Here is a 16,113-nt window from a genome sequence, read left to right as displayed (position 1 = left end):
CAGTAAGAAACCCTTAATCAGTCTTTTGGACATTTCTAACTTCTTTCGGTTTAACTGCACAGCCTTAACATTTGATGGAGTTTCAGTATGCACAAGACAAGTAGCTTTTGCCCTTACAGTTAGACTACTCTATTTACAGGAGTACAAAACAGTTCTGAAAAGCAAGATTCATCTCACTCATGACTTCTGTCAATTAAGGCCTTTTTCACACTCCTTTTTAATTCCAGCTCATCACTGGAAACTATAAAGTAATACATGTAAAGAAAAATAGATACCCTGCAAGATTACCTGAGTAAATATAATTGACTGCAAAAGGCAACACTGATTTTCAAAATGACTGCTTCCTTTCCAGCCTTATTCACATATTAAGTAATTGTGAAGTTGCAAATTACCCACACACACCTCTTGCAACACGCAAACAGGTCTGTAGCTCTGGCTGGTGTTAAAGCCAGTATGGACAGTTGCCAAAGCTGACGCCCCACCTTTGGACTCAAGTTGCACAGTGGTTCAACCTGTCTACAAACTGGTGAGCAGTTTATAAACAAACTGGGACAATCTGGTGTTCTCCATAAGAGCAAATGGATGTTTTAAGTACACACTCAAGCCTAAAAACAAAAAAATGCAGGAATTTCTAACAGTCAAGTCAGAAAACAAAACAGAACAGTGACTGTTGAGTTTTGTAGCTCTGTATTTATATGGCATTCATGGAGTTAATGCCTCTCCCAAAAGGGGCCCACAGTTGTTGTTAGGTCAACCCCTGTAAAGCTTCAAAGGTTTTGTATCCCCTCAGCCTGACCTACTCAGTGATCTGCACACTGTTTTCATTTGGCTGCACTGAGTCCAAAAGTAAAGCCTGAAAACCACAATGATATCTTCTTTTTTTTTTTTTTTTTTTTTTTTACCCCTACTGTTTTTCCATGGCTCTGGAAAAATAACTACAATCCGAAGGAGTTGAAAATAGTAAGTTATTGGGAAAACAAATCAAGGGTAAATTAATACAGCTAATAAGGCTTACACATACAGGTCACAGCTTTATATAAAAACAGAAATGGTAATGCTACTTTAAATACATTACTTGGACAATCTAAGAAACTAGTTTAGAGTCTTCATATTATACACGATTGCTTTTCATAGTCATCAGTGCCAATATTTTACTGAAAAGTCTGCAGTTCTGCTCTTAATATGGATCAAAAACATTACTGAAAAAATTACATATTAGTTCTGTTTCTTTGAATTTCTACGTCTAGATTTTGTGATCCTTCACTTAACTTACTATTGCTATTTCCAATATTACATAGTCTTTACCCCACAAAAGATTACTAAAGTAGAAACAACAAAACTAATTTAATTTCTCACCGTACTGTTTAAAACAGAAGGTTTTGTTATGATCATCACTGTGACAAGCTGGAATTATAAGCTGGTATATATTTCAAGTGAATTTAAACAGCATAAATTATTATTTGACAATGCCCTCTTAAGACAGCACAAAGGAAAGCAAATATTTGTTTGGGAATTAAAAGGTTCTTCTGTGGTAAAGTTTTGCAATTTTAAAGGGAAGACTGAGCTTGGCTGAAACTGTCTCTAAATAAAGTAATTTCTGAATGTCACCACTTTTGGGAACTGTATGGATCATATGGCAAAATACCAACCCGTAGCATTAGAAACTTGGGTAACATACAGTCCTGAAGGATATATACTTATAGTTTTTATCTTAAAAAAATTATTATTTAAATAAGGTCTCTGTAACTCAAATTAAAATATATTTTAATTGTACTATGAAGTTTTGAAAATAGGCCTGCAAAATTAAAGCTGAGCGAACTGAAGCAAGTCAATAATTCTGAATTGAGATGAACTTTTACCAAAGCGTGGGTCAAGCCTTGGGTCTAGCCAAGATGTGGTCTTGTTCTTATGGTTTATGTAGTAAATTTCTCCATCCTGGGTCATAGCTTGTTCCCATCCATCGGGGAGTGGGCCTGCAATATAGAAGGAAGGAGTTGATGGCGGGCTCTTGTTTGCTCCAGCTGAAATTGATCTAAAAAAAATTTCAACATTTTACATATATAACAGTACATGAAACAGAAGAGTTTCAAGCTCATGTCTAACATTTCTGGGATAAGGGCAAAGAAGTGCTGAGTGGGAAATCAAGGAACAGAAAACACTTCTATCATTTTGATTTAGGATTTGGAGTTTAGTTTTAAAACTTGTTTGCATCCTTTCATATGCTTCTGACACTTCCTTCTGATATAGCATTATAGTATAAAACCAGCAATAAGTCAAGCCTGCCAGAATGAAACCAGCATGAGCACCAGGAGAAAGAAGAATAAACATATTCTACTTCTCATAGGAAAGTTCATCTAGTGATTAAAGCACAGCAGCAGCAACACGATAACACTGAGGAGATTCTGAAATATTCCTCTTTCAAAAACAATTAAAAAAAGTGACAAAACTCATTTTCCCTTTACCTCATAACTTTCTGTGAAAACATGAAAGGTTTAAGCAGGCAAAAATGCAAACCTGAAGAACAGGGCAGGCAAACAAGCAATGACAAAGCAAAGGTAAGAAGACACCACGAGCAGCCAGAGACACAGTGCTATGAACAGCAGTGCTACACACCTCTACAAGCAGAAAGGCACACACAGGGAAAACTGCTTTTAGAAAATGCTAAAAGGGAGGTAGGTGATGGTTTTGTGGAGTTCACAGCTAATGTCTAAACACAGAGCCTTAGGAGGGCTCCCCTTATGTTCTAATCAGCAGCTTTCAAGAAACCACCTTTCATTCCTACACAGTTCTTAAACCACTCATTCCCATCTCTATATGTACATCCATCTGTATTTTCCTTAGACTGAAAACTATTCTTAAAGTTACATTCATCTCATCTGGCAGGTGCTTAAAAAACATATAGTTTTGAATTCTTATCCTCACAAAGACACTATTTTTTAAAATAGCTAAATTAGATACAGGAATATCTTCCCTGCATTTTAGATTTAAGTACAATCCTAAAATTATATAAAGATCCACTACAATGTTAAGGATAGAAAAGAAATTAGAACAAAACCTGCTGCAGCAGCAAGCTGTCCTATTACAAACTCTCCTTCCACACTTCCTCAGTATAATACAGTAATACACTACCAAAAGCTATCTGGCTGTTAGACTTGGACTAACAGACTATTCTGTATAATATAAGATACACTAAGTATGCACAAACATCATAATTTCACACATGAGATTCAGATATACACACAAAAATATATGTATCTGATAAATACCTCCTATATGCATCTTCAAACTATATTAGCTCTTGACTGTCATTTTGTCCTGAAGTTGTGCTCCTTCTGAAAAATTCAGTCTAAAGCTGGGAGGGACTTGGGGAGCAGGATAGATTTGTTTGCTTAATCTCAAAAGATGTTCTTGGAGAAACATCAAAAAGAGTAAAACAATAATTTGATTGCGTTCCAGTAATATCTCAAGGCATAACCAGGACAAGAATTTCTTGTGGTCTTTGAAGATCCCTTGCAAACTACATTTCTAATTTAAACTTTCATTTTGGCTCAGAAAACAATGCCCTTCTCTAGCAACTTCACTAGTCCACCATTAGAGCTACAGGTTTTCAAGTGAGGAAAAACAGTGAAAACTGGACATTTCCTTCCCATTCCTAATGCTCATAAACTTTAAAGTACAAGTAACAAGAACCTCAACTTTTATCAGAAGCTAGTGAACAGAACAGGCAAGAAAGAATGACGATACTTCCTAACATATTCACTGTACAAAAGGACTTTGATGCAGAGTTGAAGGCTCCAGTGCAAAGAACCCTGTCTTTTGTTACACCCAAAGACCAGCCAGACAATCAGTGAGATGGTATTTTATAAAACTGGTGCACAGGAGCACAGTGACATGGCCCCCATCATCTAAGTGCAGAAACTAATGAAGAACTGAAAACACTCCTTGACTGCTAAGCCAACACACTAGCCATGTGGCAGACCTCACTATCACTCTCTTCAGAGTCCATCTAAGCCACACATCACTTGGAGAAACTCAGCAAGAAATTCTCTTTTGAACTGCGAAGCCAAAAAAACCCCATCTGGCTCTAGGAAAAACAAAACCAGCCTTGGGGTGTCAGTCCTGCTGAACACTGAAGTCAATACTGGTCCAGCATGTTCCTTCGTGACAAATAAGAACAAAATGCCTTTGAAGCAGGTTGCCAGGAGCTGATCAGTCCACCTACCTAGGAACAATACTACTTATGAGAGTCAGTGATCTGATGAGTACTAGCTTACTGGAGACAAACCTGGGCAAGGTTCTTCTTCCAAATAAAATGCACAGCTGTGGAACAGGACAGGAAAGGTCCATCTGCTCACCTGGCTGTCACAGCAGCAAACCTTCCTTGCTAAGTGCCATCAATGACTGCAGAAACAGAACTTTTCTCTATACAAACTTTTGGCATTAACAGCGTTGCTTTCTTCTTGGACAACAAACTGCTCTCATATTTCTGCTGTCATCCTTACATGTTGAAATGGTAGTTCAAAAATTGATTAGTACTGCTTTCTGTAATTCCTGTTTGCTTTTGTAACTGGTGAGTAACTGTGAAACTAGAAGTCTGATTTTCTAACTGGTTGTCTGACAAACTGTATTAGAGGCAAGTACCAGAGGAATGACGGAAAACCATGCTGAGGAATAGCAGGCACATTCATCCAGTGCATCTAGGAAAATTCCTTCACAATTACATGTCCCTTTTCACCCAAAAGGCTCAATAAGAACAGAATTTCCAGCACTAGCTTTTGTGACTTCAGTTATCTAAGTCCTATATTGCTGCTCTTCAGACCTTCTCACTAAATTTCCACAGTTACTGTAGCCCACGTGGTACAGAAACAGCAATGATGGGTCTAACCAAAGGTCCATTTAGTCCAGACATCTAGCCTGGTGTGATGGACAGATCCTGTTACTGAAAACAGCCCATTTAGTGAGTGCCATAGTCTACAAACTTTTAAATAAAGCACTGAATACACATATAGACCTAAAAGCTAAAGAGGCTATGAACAGTCCCTTGGCCTCCAAGTATGCTCGGCACTGGAAGAGGCTCTCCAGGGAAGTGGTCAAAGCATCAAGTCTGCCAGAGTTCAAGAAGCATTTGCCCAATGCTCTTGGGCATATGGTGGGATTCTTGGGACATTCATGTGTAGGGCCAGGAGTTGGACTTCAATGATCCTTGTGGGTCCCTTCTAAACTCAGGATATTCTATGATTCTATCTCAAGTTATTCCTTGAACTAGATTCTGTCTGCTTACTAGGTACCAAAATATCTTTCAAGTACTTTTCCAGTCTGCCCACCAACAATATCCCTGTGACATGGGTTCCTACCAGTTCTGTTTGGTGCTTCTTAGGTCAATAGAACACTATCACAATCATAAGTTTACAATTCTATGAGATTATTAGCAAAGGAAGAGACAACCCTTCTAGGCAACTCACCCTGCACTGTGGTACTTTTAAGGACAAAGTCATAAAAAATTTAAATTCCAATTTCCAAATGCAAGCCATCTGTACATAACTACTGATAAGGCATTCTTCTGTAACTAAATATTCATATAATGGTGTAACAATATAAATAACATGTAATGTCAAAAGCTGGTGTACACGTCTCTTTGGTGCATGTCTCCACATTTTGTGAGATGTTTTTTACCTTCTCATATGCCATGAAACACGGAATGCAAAGCAGAGCTTGCTGCTGGCAGAGAACAACAGCAAGAGTAACAAAGAAAAAATTTAGTAGAGATTCCAACTATACTGGGATACACAGGGAGTCTTCCAAGTCCCTACAGTTTCTTAGATTTAATTGTAAAATAAATGTAAATAAAGCCATATTTTATCAAAAGGTCAATGCATATTAGAGGGAAGCTGTATCTATATACTAAAAGAATATGTATAGAAAATGTAGGAACTAGAACACCTATATTCGACAACAGGAATCACCTCACCTAATACAAACACTGAGCTCCAAGAACTTTCCTAATCTTTTTCTGTGACAGCTGAAATTTTTCCCTTCATGCACTGACACTGTAATTCCAAAACTTTTTAAAATTATAGCGAAGTCTACAAAATTTACCTAGAGTAGATATTTATCCTGTCAAATTAGTAAAAATTACAAATGGACACTATTTAAAAAGGGGCGTTTTTTGCAGATGAAGAAATAATGAACATTACTGTCATGGAAATACTTAGAAACTTGATTTTCACAACAGATCGTATATAGTGTTGACTGTACACAAAGCAGAATTTGTAGTAAGACTGGCTACGTAGAGGAGAAACATCTAATTGAAGTGAGCAAGAACCTAAGAGAACAGCTTGAACTTGTTTTATTTACTGGCATATTCCTTCCTACCCTCCTATCACCCATAAGTTATGAATTTGAGTGTTCATTTTCCTACCAACCTTTAACATGGCACTACTTTAAGAGTCTCACCTTAAGAGACAAAAGAATTGCACTAGGTCAATAAACTCTCATTGGGAAACCCAACTGAAAACTGCCACATAAGACTGAAGACAAAAGAGGACAAAGACAAGTAATCTGCTCCAAAGCTAATTATCTAAGGTCTATGTGCAAGCAGAAGAGGCTAAAGTAAGCAGTAAAGTAAATCAAACATGATTCAGAAAGTAAAAGTATCTGAAGAACCGAAGTATGTAACTACAATTACTATCCCACCTCTGCTATATCAACTGCAATTGTGTAAGAAACAGCCACTGTTTATTTTCAAATGTATAATTTTACCTCAGTAAGAGATGTGTAGGAGATGTTCCTCAGAAGAACAATGTACCATTATTACTACTTTTTGTTTGTTTGTTTGTTTTAAATGAAGGCAGAAGAACATAGTTTCTTCTGTAATACCTTCAGGGAAAAAATGGTTAGAAACAACACAAAAAATCAGAACAGTCACAAATAATTTTTATATACATGTGGGATATTTACAATTAACAGGATTGTTTCCTTCCCACTATTGATGTGAATATGCAATTGTATTTCACAGAAGATTAACCAACAAATGCCATCTAAAAGAGCACTGGGCTGCTTTCTCTGCATACATATGGCCCAAATTATTTTAGTTGATTATGTGTAGCAAGCTAAGATCAGCAGGACTGAGACAAAAAAAAACCCCTCACTTTTCACTCTGATGCCTTCTCGTAAAGGTATCATGCTAACTAACACTCAAAAAATAATTCATTCACAAAATCATGCCAGGAACAGATAAAGCTGGATCAGATGTCTATTAACTTCCTCAAAGGAACATTACATGCAGAAAGATACATGGGTTCTCATCCAGTCTCAAGTGCGTGAAGAGATGGAATTTCTTAAAACAACCTAAAAATTTCAACCTCATGCTAAACTACATCTTTCCCATTTTTATATTTTGAACAATCTTTTGACTTGCCCTTACCCTTATGACACCTTCTAGTTATGCTTTCTTCCCGTTTTCTCTGGGTTCTAGTTTCCCTATTTATCCAAAAAGAACAGATTTATCTCCAATATGCACACGGCAGCTTTCAGAGGTCTCCTCTCTCTGCCTCTTCTGTTTGCTTTCCTGTTCTTAATTCTAGCTAATGATGGGAATTCTAATTCTGGCTAAACAGTTAAAGCTCCTAAAGACTTTTGAGACAGCTCCCAAAAATCTCTCTTGTGTTTTATCACAGTAACTTTACACACAAGCTCCTATGGTGGTAACATTAAAACTCGGACAGTAACTTTGATTAAGGGTTACAATTAACAAGCACTATACAAGGTCTATACAGAAAGCAAAACATTCTCCCTTGTGGCATTTCAGACCTATTTTTGCAAGCCAGTGACCTCCAGCTGTCACAATACTTACGCTCAGTTTTTCCCAATATCTTTCATGAAAGACTCTCATAGCACTAGGGCATGTTTCACTGCCAGCAACATTTCATAACAGGAAACTTCTGTCTTAAAGGTCTCAGCTTTATTTCCCAGTTCTTGAGGATGAATATCCAAATTAGAACATTAAGCAGTCTTATAGCCATGACGTTGACACTAAGATTTAAGTTCCACTATGCTGAAATGGTACAAGAATTACTTGATTTTTCCATTTCTCTCAAAGATTTTTTAAGAGGCCACCATGGAAGCATAAGCTACCGTGAACTCAGTAGTAAAAAACAACAAAAATAGATATAAGAGACTTTATGAAAAATAAATATACAGTCATAATTTAAAGTTAGTACTAAACATTTGCCAAATCAGGTATCAGAAAAAGAACTGTACCCAATAAATGCAGGTTCATCATTATTTAATTCCAAGCAGACTTTTGTTAATAGCAAATAAGATAAGGGTAAGCAGATGTATCCAAAGAGCCAGTTCCAAGTCATACTACCTCAACTGATTTAAGCTTAAAAAACCCTAACACCATGTAAACATGTAACTCAGTATACAGAGAAGTTCTGAGTTCTTCATGCACTTTATCCAATTCAGAGAACTGGTGGAAAAAAACTTTACATGATTTTCAGTTGATATTCAACACAGTATGATATGTGAAATTAAAAATAAATGTTCAATAAACCTGTATTTAAATAAGTGCTTTCTCAAATCACAAGACAACCCACTTAAACATCTGAACTGGTTTTTATTGCATGAGCAACAATATCTATGTGGCACCACTGAGTCACACACACCAGGCAATTACATGTAAATTCTTTATTTTCTTTCAAATATAGTCCTCGTGTGCTGATTGCTAGGTTCTCTTCTAGTTTGTTACCTTGTTACAATTAAAGGTAATTTTTTTGCTAAAGACTCTTAATTTCTTTTTAAGTACCTAAAATGAATCCTACTTTACTATCAGTATTTTTTCCTATCAATTCTTGGTACAACTGAAGGTTTGAGGAGTTAACTGAAAATACAGAATTTATGTCAATATTGAAACAGCAAGCACCTTGTTTTAGCACAAACAAGATAAGCCAAAAACCAAGATAGACCAAGGGAATTGTTTCCTTTCTCCTATTCTCTGTTCTTCAGAAGTGTCCCTGTAAAAACATGTCACCTCTACTGCTGCAGATTTCCTGAGACAGATTTACAGAAAAAATAATCAAGCTATTTTATTTTCATATAAGAGCCTGAGACCTTAATTGCTGTGAATCACGACTTCCTGAACTTGAACAGGACTCATTTGTTTCAAGATAATCCAGCCTCCTGGCCTAGCCAGCAAAAAGTTTGATTAACTTCCCCTCTACTTCTCAGTCATGAACAGCACAGTTTGGTCACGCCTGTTAATCTTTCAGTATTGTCTGCAGCACATGAATTGCAGCATGAAACAAAGCTGCCTAAACGGACCACAAAGAGCAGCACCAGAGAAATAACCTTTGTGTAGTACAGGAACAGCAGACATACACAAAATACAATCAGACTGTGAGAAAATAAATATAACATGAACCTCCGTGACAGACAGAAGGTGACAAAGCAAGGGAAAGACCATAGCATTCAAACTAGCATGGCACCAAATTTATCTGCTTGCTGTCTGCATAATAAGGACAAGAGAGCTCTGAAAACATACAGCAGGTTCTACAGCAAGAACAAGAACACTTTACTGCTACCTAGTGATGCCCCCCCCAGACCAGCTGAAAACAATTCTGTATTCCAGGAAAAGACATCAGACTTCCTCAGCTATAGAAATAATCATTATGATACTGGATTTTGGAAATAATAGAAAAACAAGAGGAAAACCAAAACATCTCTGTTTCTAAACAGGATTTTCTAAGTGTTCCCTTGATGCATTTAGAGAAGACAGGAAAAAATGAGATGTTCATAATAAACGTAGGAAATGTAAATAAATTGCAGTATACTACATCCAGTCAGTGAGTAAGGGGAGGCAGAAGAACAGTGCAGAAGCACAAAAGCTTTAATGTAAATTGACATTAATTTAATGGAAATTCTGGTCTTTATCAATTTAACAGCATTTTTAGCCAGAAGAAACTAGACAAAAATTCTGCTTCCTTAGAAATTTGAACCATTCATTTGAAAAAAACCCACAAATCAAAGAACTACAGCATAAATATAAATATTATAAAAACATGACTATTATAAACACAATTATTATAAAAAATCTCTTACTTCAAGTATCAGCTTCTTGCTTGATGCATCAGACATGAACAAATTTAAAGTTTTCAACCAGGATAAATAGAAGAACATTTCTTAAATGTTCTTCCCCAATTACAATAGCTTGTAGTTTCTTTATTTGTATGATTTTTTCATAAATACAGATTTTGCTTACCCGATGCTGAGTTCATGATGTTCTGCTGCACGGAAGGACTAGTGGGAGCTGTAACATTCATCTGGGAGAGCATGGCCTTCCTAGGATCTTGCCATGTTGTTGTTTGATCAATATGACTAAGACAAAACAAAGCGAGAGTTAGGACAGTCATGCATTCACAGCAATGACCTGCTCGCACAGAAAGTTTAACAACAAAAAGTTAAGCCTGCCAACAACAGCCACATTCAAAACCAAACAAGAACGTTTGGATTCTCTCCAAGCATCACTGTATGTCAGATTCTCAAACCCTTACCCTGGCTACCATCACTTTCCCAACCAACAGCTGTAGCAATCAGAGCGGGAGATAAGGTTCATCATGAATATCGTAATCTAGACTGTTGTACCATAACTAGATGTTGTATCCTTGAATTAAACATTCTCTTCCCTCTTCTCATTGATTAGTTATTTGCCATTTTTAAATGTGACTTCACAGACTTTCAAACAAAGCCAGTTATGTCTGGAATCTCAAGCACAGTCCAGTACCTTGGCACGATGAGTTCATATGCAGTGCTTACGGAGTGGTAATGAGCTGGCTAGTAAGTAACCACTAGTCTTCCCAAACTTGCTGTGCATAGACCATGTCCTCAGATTATTTGATGGACTACTCCCCTCACCCCTAACAACTGAACAATCTCTCTGTGGCAATTTAAGTAATCATTCACACTAAAGCAGTAATGTAAAAGTGATGTGCCTTTCAACTAACGTGAAAAGATGAGGACAGTGAGACTGCCAAGTAATCCACCCAGCCCTTTGCAGAGCCTAACTTTCTGTTTTGAAAAAAATGGAAAGTACATTCAGCGCTGTCATTTATAAACGTATTCAATTCAATGAAAATACAAATGTGTAACAAATGATTACTTCACCTTTTGACTATGTGATTAGCATGTTTTGCTAATGAACAACAAATGTAGGTTATTCGTAACAAGCATCAATGCTATCTTTATGTAATTAAGCAACACTGAGAAGTACATGTTGACAAAAATACAACTCCCAATACACACTGAACATTGACAACAAAGTTGGTTATCCATTCATTCAGAACTGGTATCAACTGAAACTCATACTCAGATTTTTTTTATCAATTCAAATCCAATGAATCATTAACTTGGTATCATTCTTTTCTTAGATTAATTATCCTTAAAATTAAGTTTTTCTGGATTACATGGAACACCCATTTTCATTTACTTCAGCAAAATCGCAACCTTTAAATTCAGAAGAACATAAAATGGGACAGTAGTCACCAAAACAATTACTGATACAGAATTACTTATCGCATTCTAATCACTGAAGGTACTTTCTGTTATAAGGTAGAACATACCACAAACTGGTTTTTAAAACTGTTTTAAGATACATATTTTTTACCCTCTCTAAACATGCACGTGAACAATTCCAGGTCAAAGAGTTACAGACACACTGTAGTAGGGTCACAATACAATTCATTTAATAGAGATATGTGCTGGTTTTGTCTGGGATAGAGTTAATTTTCTTCACTACTAGTCCAGTGGCTAGTATTGGGCTATGTTTTGGATGAATGTGACTTCCCTCTGATTGTCGCACCAATGATTTAAACTGTTTGGTGGCTGGGTTTAAACCTCAGCAAGGTACTGTAAGCACACTGCATCTCTGGTTGTGTATGTTTTCAAATATTCTGCTCCACTGAGAAACATGCCACATACAGCATGATTTCTTTATTTCTTTTTTTTAGCCTATTTATTTATAAAACACGGAACAGCATAGTAAAGACTGCCCTATATATACTGGACTATACATAAACCTTCATACTGGAGAACACTTTCTCACTTTTCTGCTGGTCAATTTTGCAAAGCAATGAAAACAGGTAAAGATAACACAGATGTAAAAACAGTGCACAGTAATGTTTCACAGACCATGTGTTTAAATTACAGTACCAGCATGTGCTACTCCTCCCCTCCATTTCTGATTTGTTATATTTGCTCAACTCAATTCTGGGAATAGTGGAAACTGGGAAAACACCACTGCACCCATGATAACACATTCATTTATTTCCATTTAACTCCTATAAAAATCCATGTAACACTATGAACTTATGTCTACCTAAGGTACATAATTTATAGCTTTTCTTTTTATATGCTATTTGAGTGTTGAGTAAGAAACAGAAGGAAAAGCTTTTGTTTCCCTACACTACAAAACCATTTTTTGCCATCAACTGTCGGAACACAGTGAAACAACATTCACCAGTTTTTCAAAACAGATCTGAATACAGGATAGATGAATGAACTATAGAAGAAGCAATTTTAGAAGTACCTCCAATTTGAGCACAAGGAGAGCATTATCAATTCCTCAAGACTGCTTAAGCATACCATGCTAAGTATAGTTTATGTTCATATGGAGTTTTTAACACAGACAGCGATTTTAGACAGCAGCAGCTTCAAACTTTTCCCTAGCTGAGTATCACTTGAGAAAAGTCAGCATGTTCCTTACTTGACCAACTAAACTCCAACCAGTAGTCATCGTAGAGCAAAGAACCACGAAAAAAAAGTCTCAAAAGTAAGCTGATTATATCAATATCATACTAATCATATGACTGGTTCAAGAAGGCAAACTCCTTTTTTTTCCCCTCCCACTCAGCTCTGTGCTTCCTGACCTGCATATCCATTTTCCCTACACCTTCCCTCAAAACCTTTCTCTTCAATCTCCATCAAATCACAGTCCTTCTATGTATCTACCTGCTCCATATCCTGAATGTTTGAATGTTATATACTAAGAAACCCCCCAAAACACATCATGACAGATCAGTTCTTTTCCACAAATTCCAAAACATGCTCACCAATTTATGGAATACAAAGTAGGCAAAGCCCCATTCATATGGATGAAATGTTTAAATAAATCCTAGTACTCAAAATCAAATCATGGCTGGGCTTCACGAACGAAGATTTGGGAAGGGTTCTACCCACGTTTGTTGCAAGCGCGTTGGTGGCTAAAAAGGCCAATACGAGACAGGCGTGTCTCAAGACTCCTTAGGTGGTATATTCTGCAAGGCACAGTTCTTTCTGAGTTGTCTTTTCTCCTCAAGGGTGATCCTGGGTGCGTTCTCAAAAGCATCAGCAGCGTTATAGATGGTGTGTCTCCAGACCTCCCGATTGGAGGACAGAGTTGACCAGTTATGTTGATCAATATGGCCAAGGCTGAGATGTTGTTTCAGGGAGTCCTTGTATCTTCTCTTTGGGGCTCCTCTCTTGTGGCAGCCGGTGGCAAGTTCACCATAAAGCAAGATCTTAGGGAGGCGGTGGTCCTTCATCCTGGAGACGTGCCCTGCCCATCGCAGCTGTGTTCTCAGTAACATGGCCTCAATACTTGTGATAGCTGCTTGTTCTAGAACAGACGTATTGGTCACATAATCTGACCAGTGGATGTTTAGGATTGTACGGAGGCAGCGTTGATGGAAGTGTTCTAGGAGACGCAGGTGGTGGCGGTAGATGACCCATGATTCAGATCCGTATAAGAGAGTATACAGCACTATGGCTCTGTAAACACTGATCTTTGTACTTTTCTTCAAGTGCTTATTTTGTCAAACTCTTTTATGAAGCTTTCTGAAGGCACTATATGCCTTTGCTAACCTGTTGTCTATCTCTCTGTCAATCTTACCATATGAGGAGATGAGGTTACCTAGGCAATTAAACTGCTGGACTGATTCGAACTCTGATTCGCCAGTGGTGATATGGGGATGAAGGAAGACTTCCTGAGGTGCAGGTTGATGGAGAACTTCTGTCTTCTTTAAGCTGACTTGCAGACCAAAGAGTTTAGCAGCCTCAGCAAAGCAGGATGTTAAACGCTGCAGAGCTGCTTCTGTGTGGGCGACAAGGGCGGCGTCATCAGCATAAAGCAGCTCCCGGACAAGATGGTTTAAGGTCTTGGTGTGGGCCTTCAGTCGCCTTAGGTTGAAAAGGCTTCCATCAGTACGGTATCAAATGTAGATACCATCAGGATCATCGAGGTCTGTCGTGACCCTTTGGAGCATCATGCTGAAAAAGATTGTGAATAGGGTTGGTGCGAGAACGCAGCCTTGTTTCACACCGTTAGTTATTAGAAAGGGCTCAGAAAGTGCATTACCATATCTGACTTGGCCGTGCTGATCCCCATGGAGTGAGATGATCATTTTAAGGAACTTGGGGGGACAACCTAAATGTTCCAAAATCTGCCACAGACCTTTTCTGCTCACAGTATCGAAAGCCTTGGTGAGCTCAACAAAGGTTACATAGAGACCTTTGTTCTGTTCCCTACACTTCTCTTGCAGTTGTCTGAGAACAAACACCATGTATGTGGCGCTCCTGTTGGCTCTGAAACCACATTAACTTTCAGGTAGAATTCCTTCTGCTACAGCGGGTATTAGTCTGTTCAAGAGTATCCTTGCCAGGATTTTGCCAGCAACGGAGAGCAGAGTAATACCATGGTAATTTGAGCAGTCTGATTTAGTACCTTTCTTCTTATACAAAGTGATGATGACTGCGTCACGAAGGTCTGATGGTAGTTCACCTAGTTCCCAACAGCGCACCACAAACTCATGAAATTTAGCATGGAGTGCAAGGCCCCCATATTTCCAGAGTTCAGGTGGAATTCCATCAACCCCAACTGCCTTGCCGATTTTCACCTGCTGTATGGCCTTGAGGGTTTCTCCTAAAGTGGGGGCAGTATCCAATTCGTATTTCACCAGTTGTTGTGTGATGGACTGAATTGCTGAGTCTTGGACTACACAGTTGGTACTGAAAAGAGTCTGACAGTGTTCAGACCATCGATTCAGAATGGAGATTTATCTGTTAGAAGCGTTTGACCATCTGTGCTGAGTAGGGGGTTTTGGATTTGGTATGTTGGCCCGTATGCTGTTTTCAGGGCCTCATAGAATCCTCTGTGATCACCAGTATCTGCACATAATTGAGTTTTTTCAGCTAGATCGATCCACCACTTGTTCTGGATGTCACGGAGTTTCTGCTGGAGCTTGCTGCATGCAAGACGAAAGGCCATTTTTCTTGCGTGACAGGAAGGCAGTGCAAGGTGTGCTTGGTGGGTGGTTCTCTTCTTCCTCAACAATTCCTGGATCTCTTGATTGTTTTCATCAAACCAATCCTTGTTCTTCTTGAGAGAGAACCCTAAGGATTCTGAAGAGGATTGCAGGATGCTGTTTTTAATATGGTGCCAAATTGTTTCAGGAGAAGAATCTGCAGAATCTGTGGAATGGTTTTCAAGCCTAGTTTGAAGGTTAGCCTGGAATCTGTCTCTTACTGTTGCTGATTGGAGATTGTTAACTTGGAGTCTTCTCCTTGGGATGCTGCCCCTTTTAGGTTTGAATGTGAGACTGAAGTTGAGTTTACAGTGCACAAGCCGATGGTCTGTTTGGCATTCTGCACTGGGCATCACGCGGGTATGGAGGACATCACGAACATCTCTCCGTCGCATCGCACCAAGACATAATCAATGAGGTGCCAATGCTTAGATCTGGGATGCATCCAGGTTGTCTTCAGACTTTTTCTGCTGGAAGATAGTATTAGTGATGGTGAGTTGCTGCTCCGCACAGAATTCTAGCAGAAGGCGACCATTATCGTTGCAGTTTCCAACACCATGCTTGCCTAATATTCCTTTCCAGGTTTCAAAATTCTTATCTACTCTGGCATTGAAATCACCAAGGATAATGATCTTATCATCTGCAGGCACCTTTTGGGTAAGGCAGCGCAGGTCAGTGTAAAATTTATCTTTTTCAGCAGAGTCAGCTTGGAGAGTTGGGGCATATATACTAAAGAGGACAACGTGTTGCTTGTTGTGTAGTGGAAGGTATAGGGAGATAA

The 16,113-nt window shown here is 38.3% G+C and overlaps 1 protein-coding gene across 8 annotated transcripts in view; it reads right to left on the bottom strand.

Annotated features, from left to right (window-relative positions):
- YAP1 (Yes1 associated transcriptional regulator) overlaps nucleotides 1-16,113 on the bottom strand; it is a 90,675-nt gene that overhangs the window by 27,266 nt on the left and 47,296 nt on the right. For 4 of the 8 annotated variants that reach the window (XM_027739059.2, XM_027739062.2, XM_027739060.2 and 1 more), the window contains exons 3-4: nucleotides 10,259-10,374; nucleotides 1,860-1,973 (exon numbers count right to left, since the gene is read on the bottom strand). In XM_027739059.2, the coding sequence (XP_027594860.1) occupies nucleotides 1,860-1,973; nucleotides 10,259-10,374 (230 nt within the window). The remainder of the gene's footprint in view (nucleotides 1-1,859; nucleotides 1,974-10,258; nucleotides 10,375-16,113) is intronic. The other 4 variants (XM_027739064.2, XM_027739066.2, XM_027739065.2 and 1 more) reach the window with 1 other exon arrangement.

The sequence above is a fragment of the Pipra filicauda genome, unplaced genomic scaffold (assembly GCF_003945595.2).
Source record: "Pipra filicauda isolate LSUMZ 115617 unplaced genomic scaffold, ASM394559v2 scaffold117_size3949168_pilon, whole genome shotgun sequence".
Classification (NCBI taxonomy): Eukaryota; Metazoa; Chordata; class Aves; order Passeriformes; family Pipridae; genus Pipra; species Pipra filicauda.
Note: the sequence above shows the minus strand (reverse complement) of the source record. Positions and strands in the feature narration are given on the sequence as shown.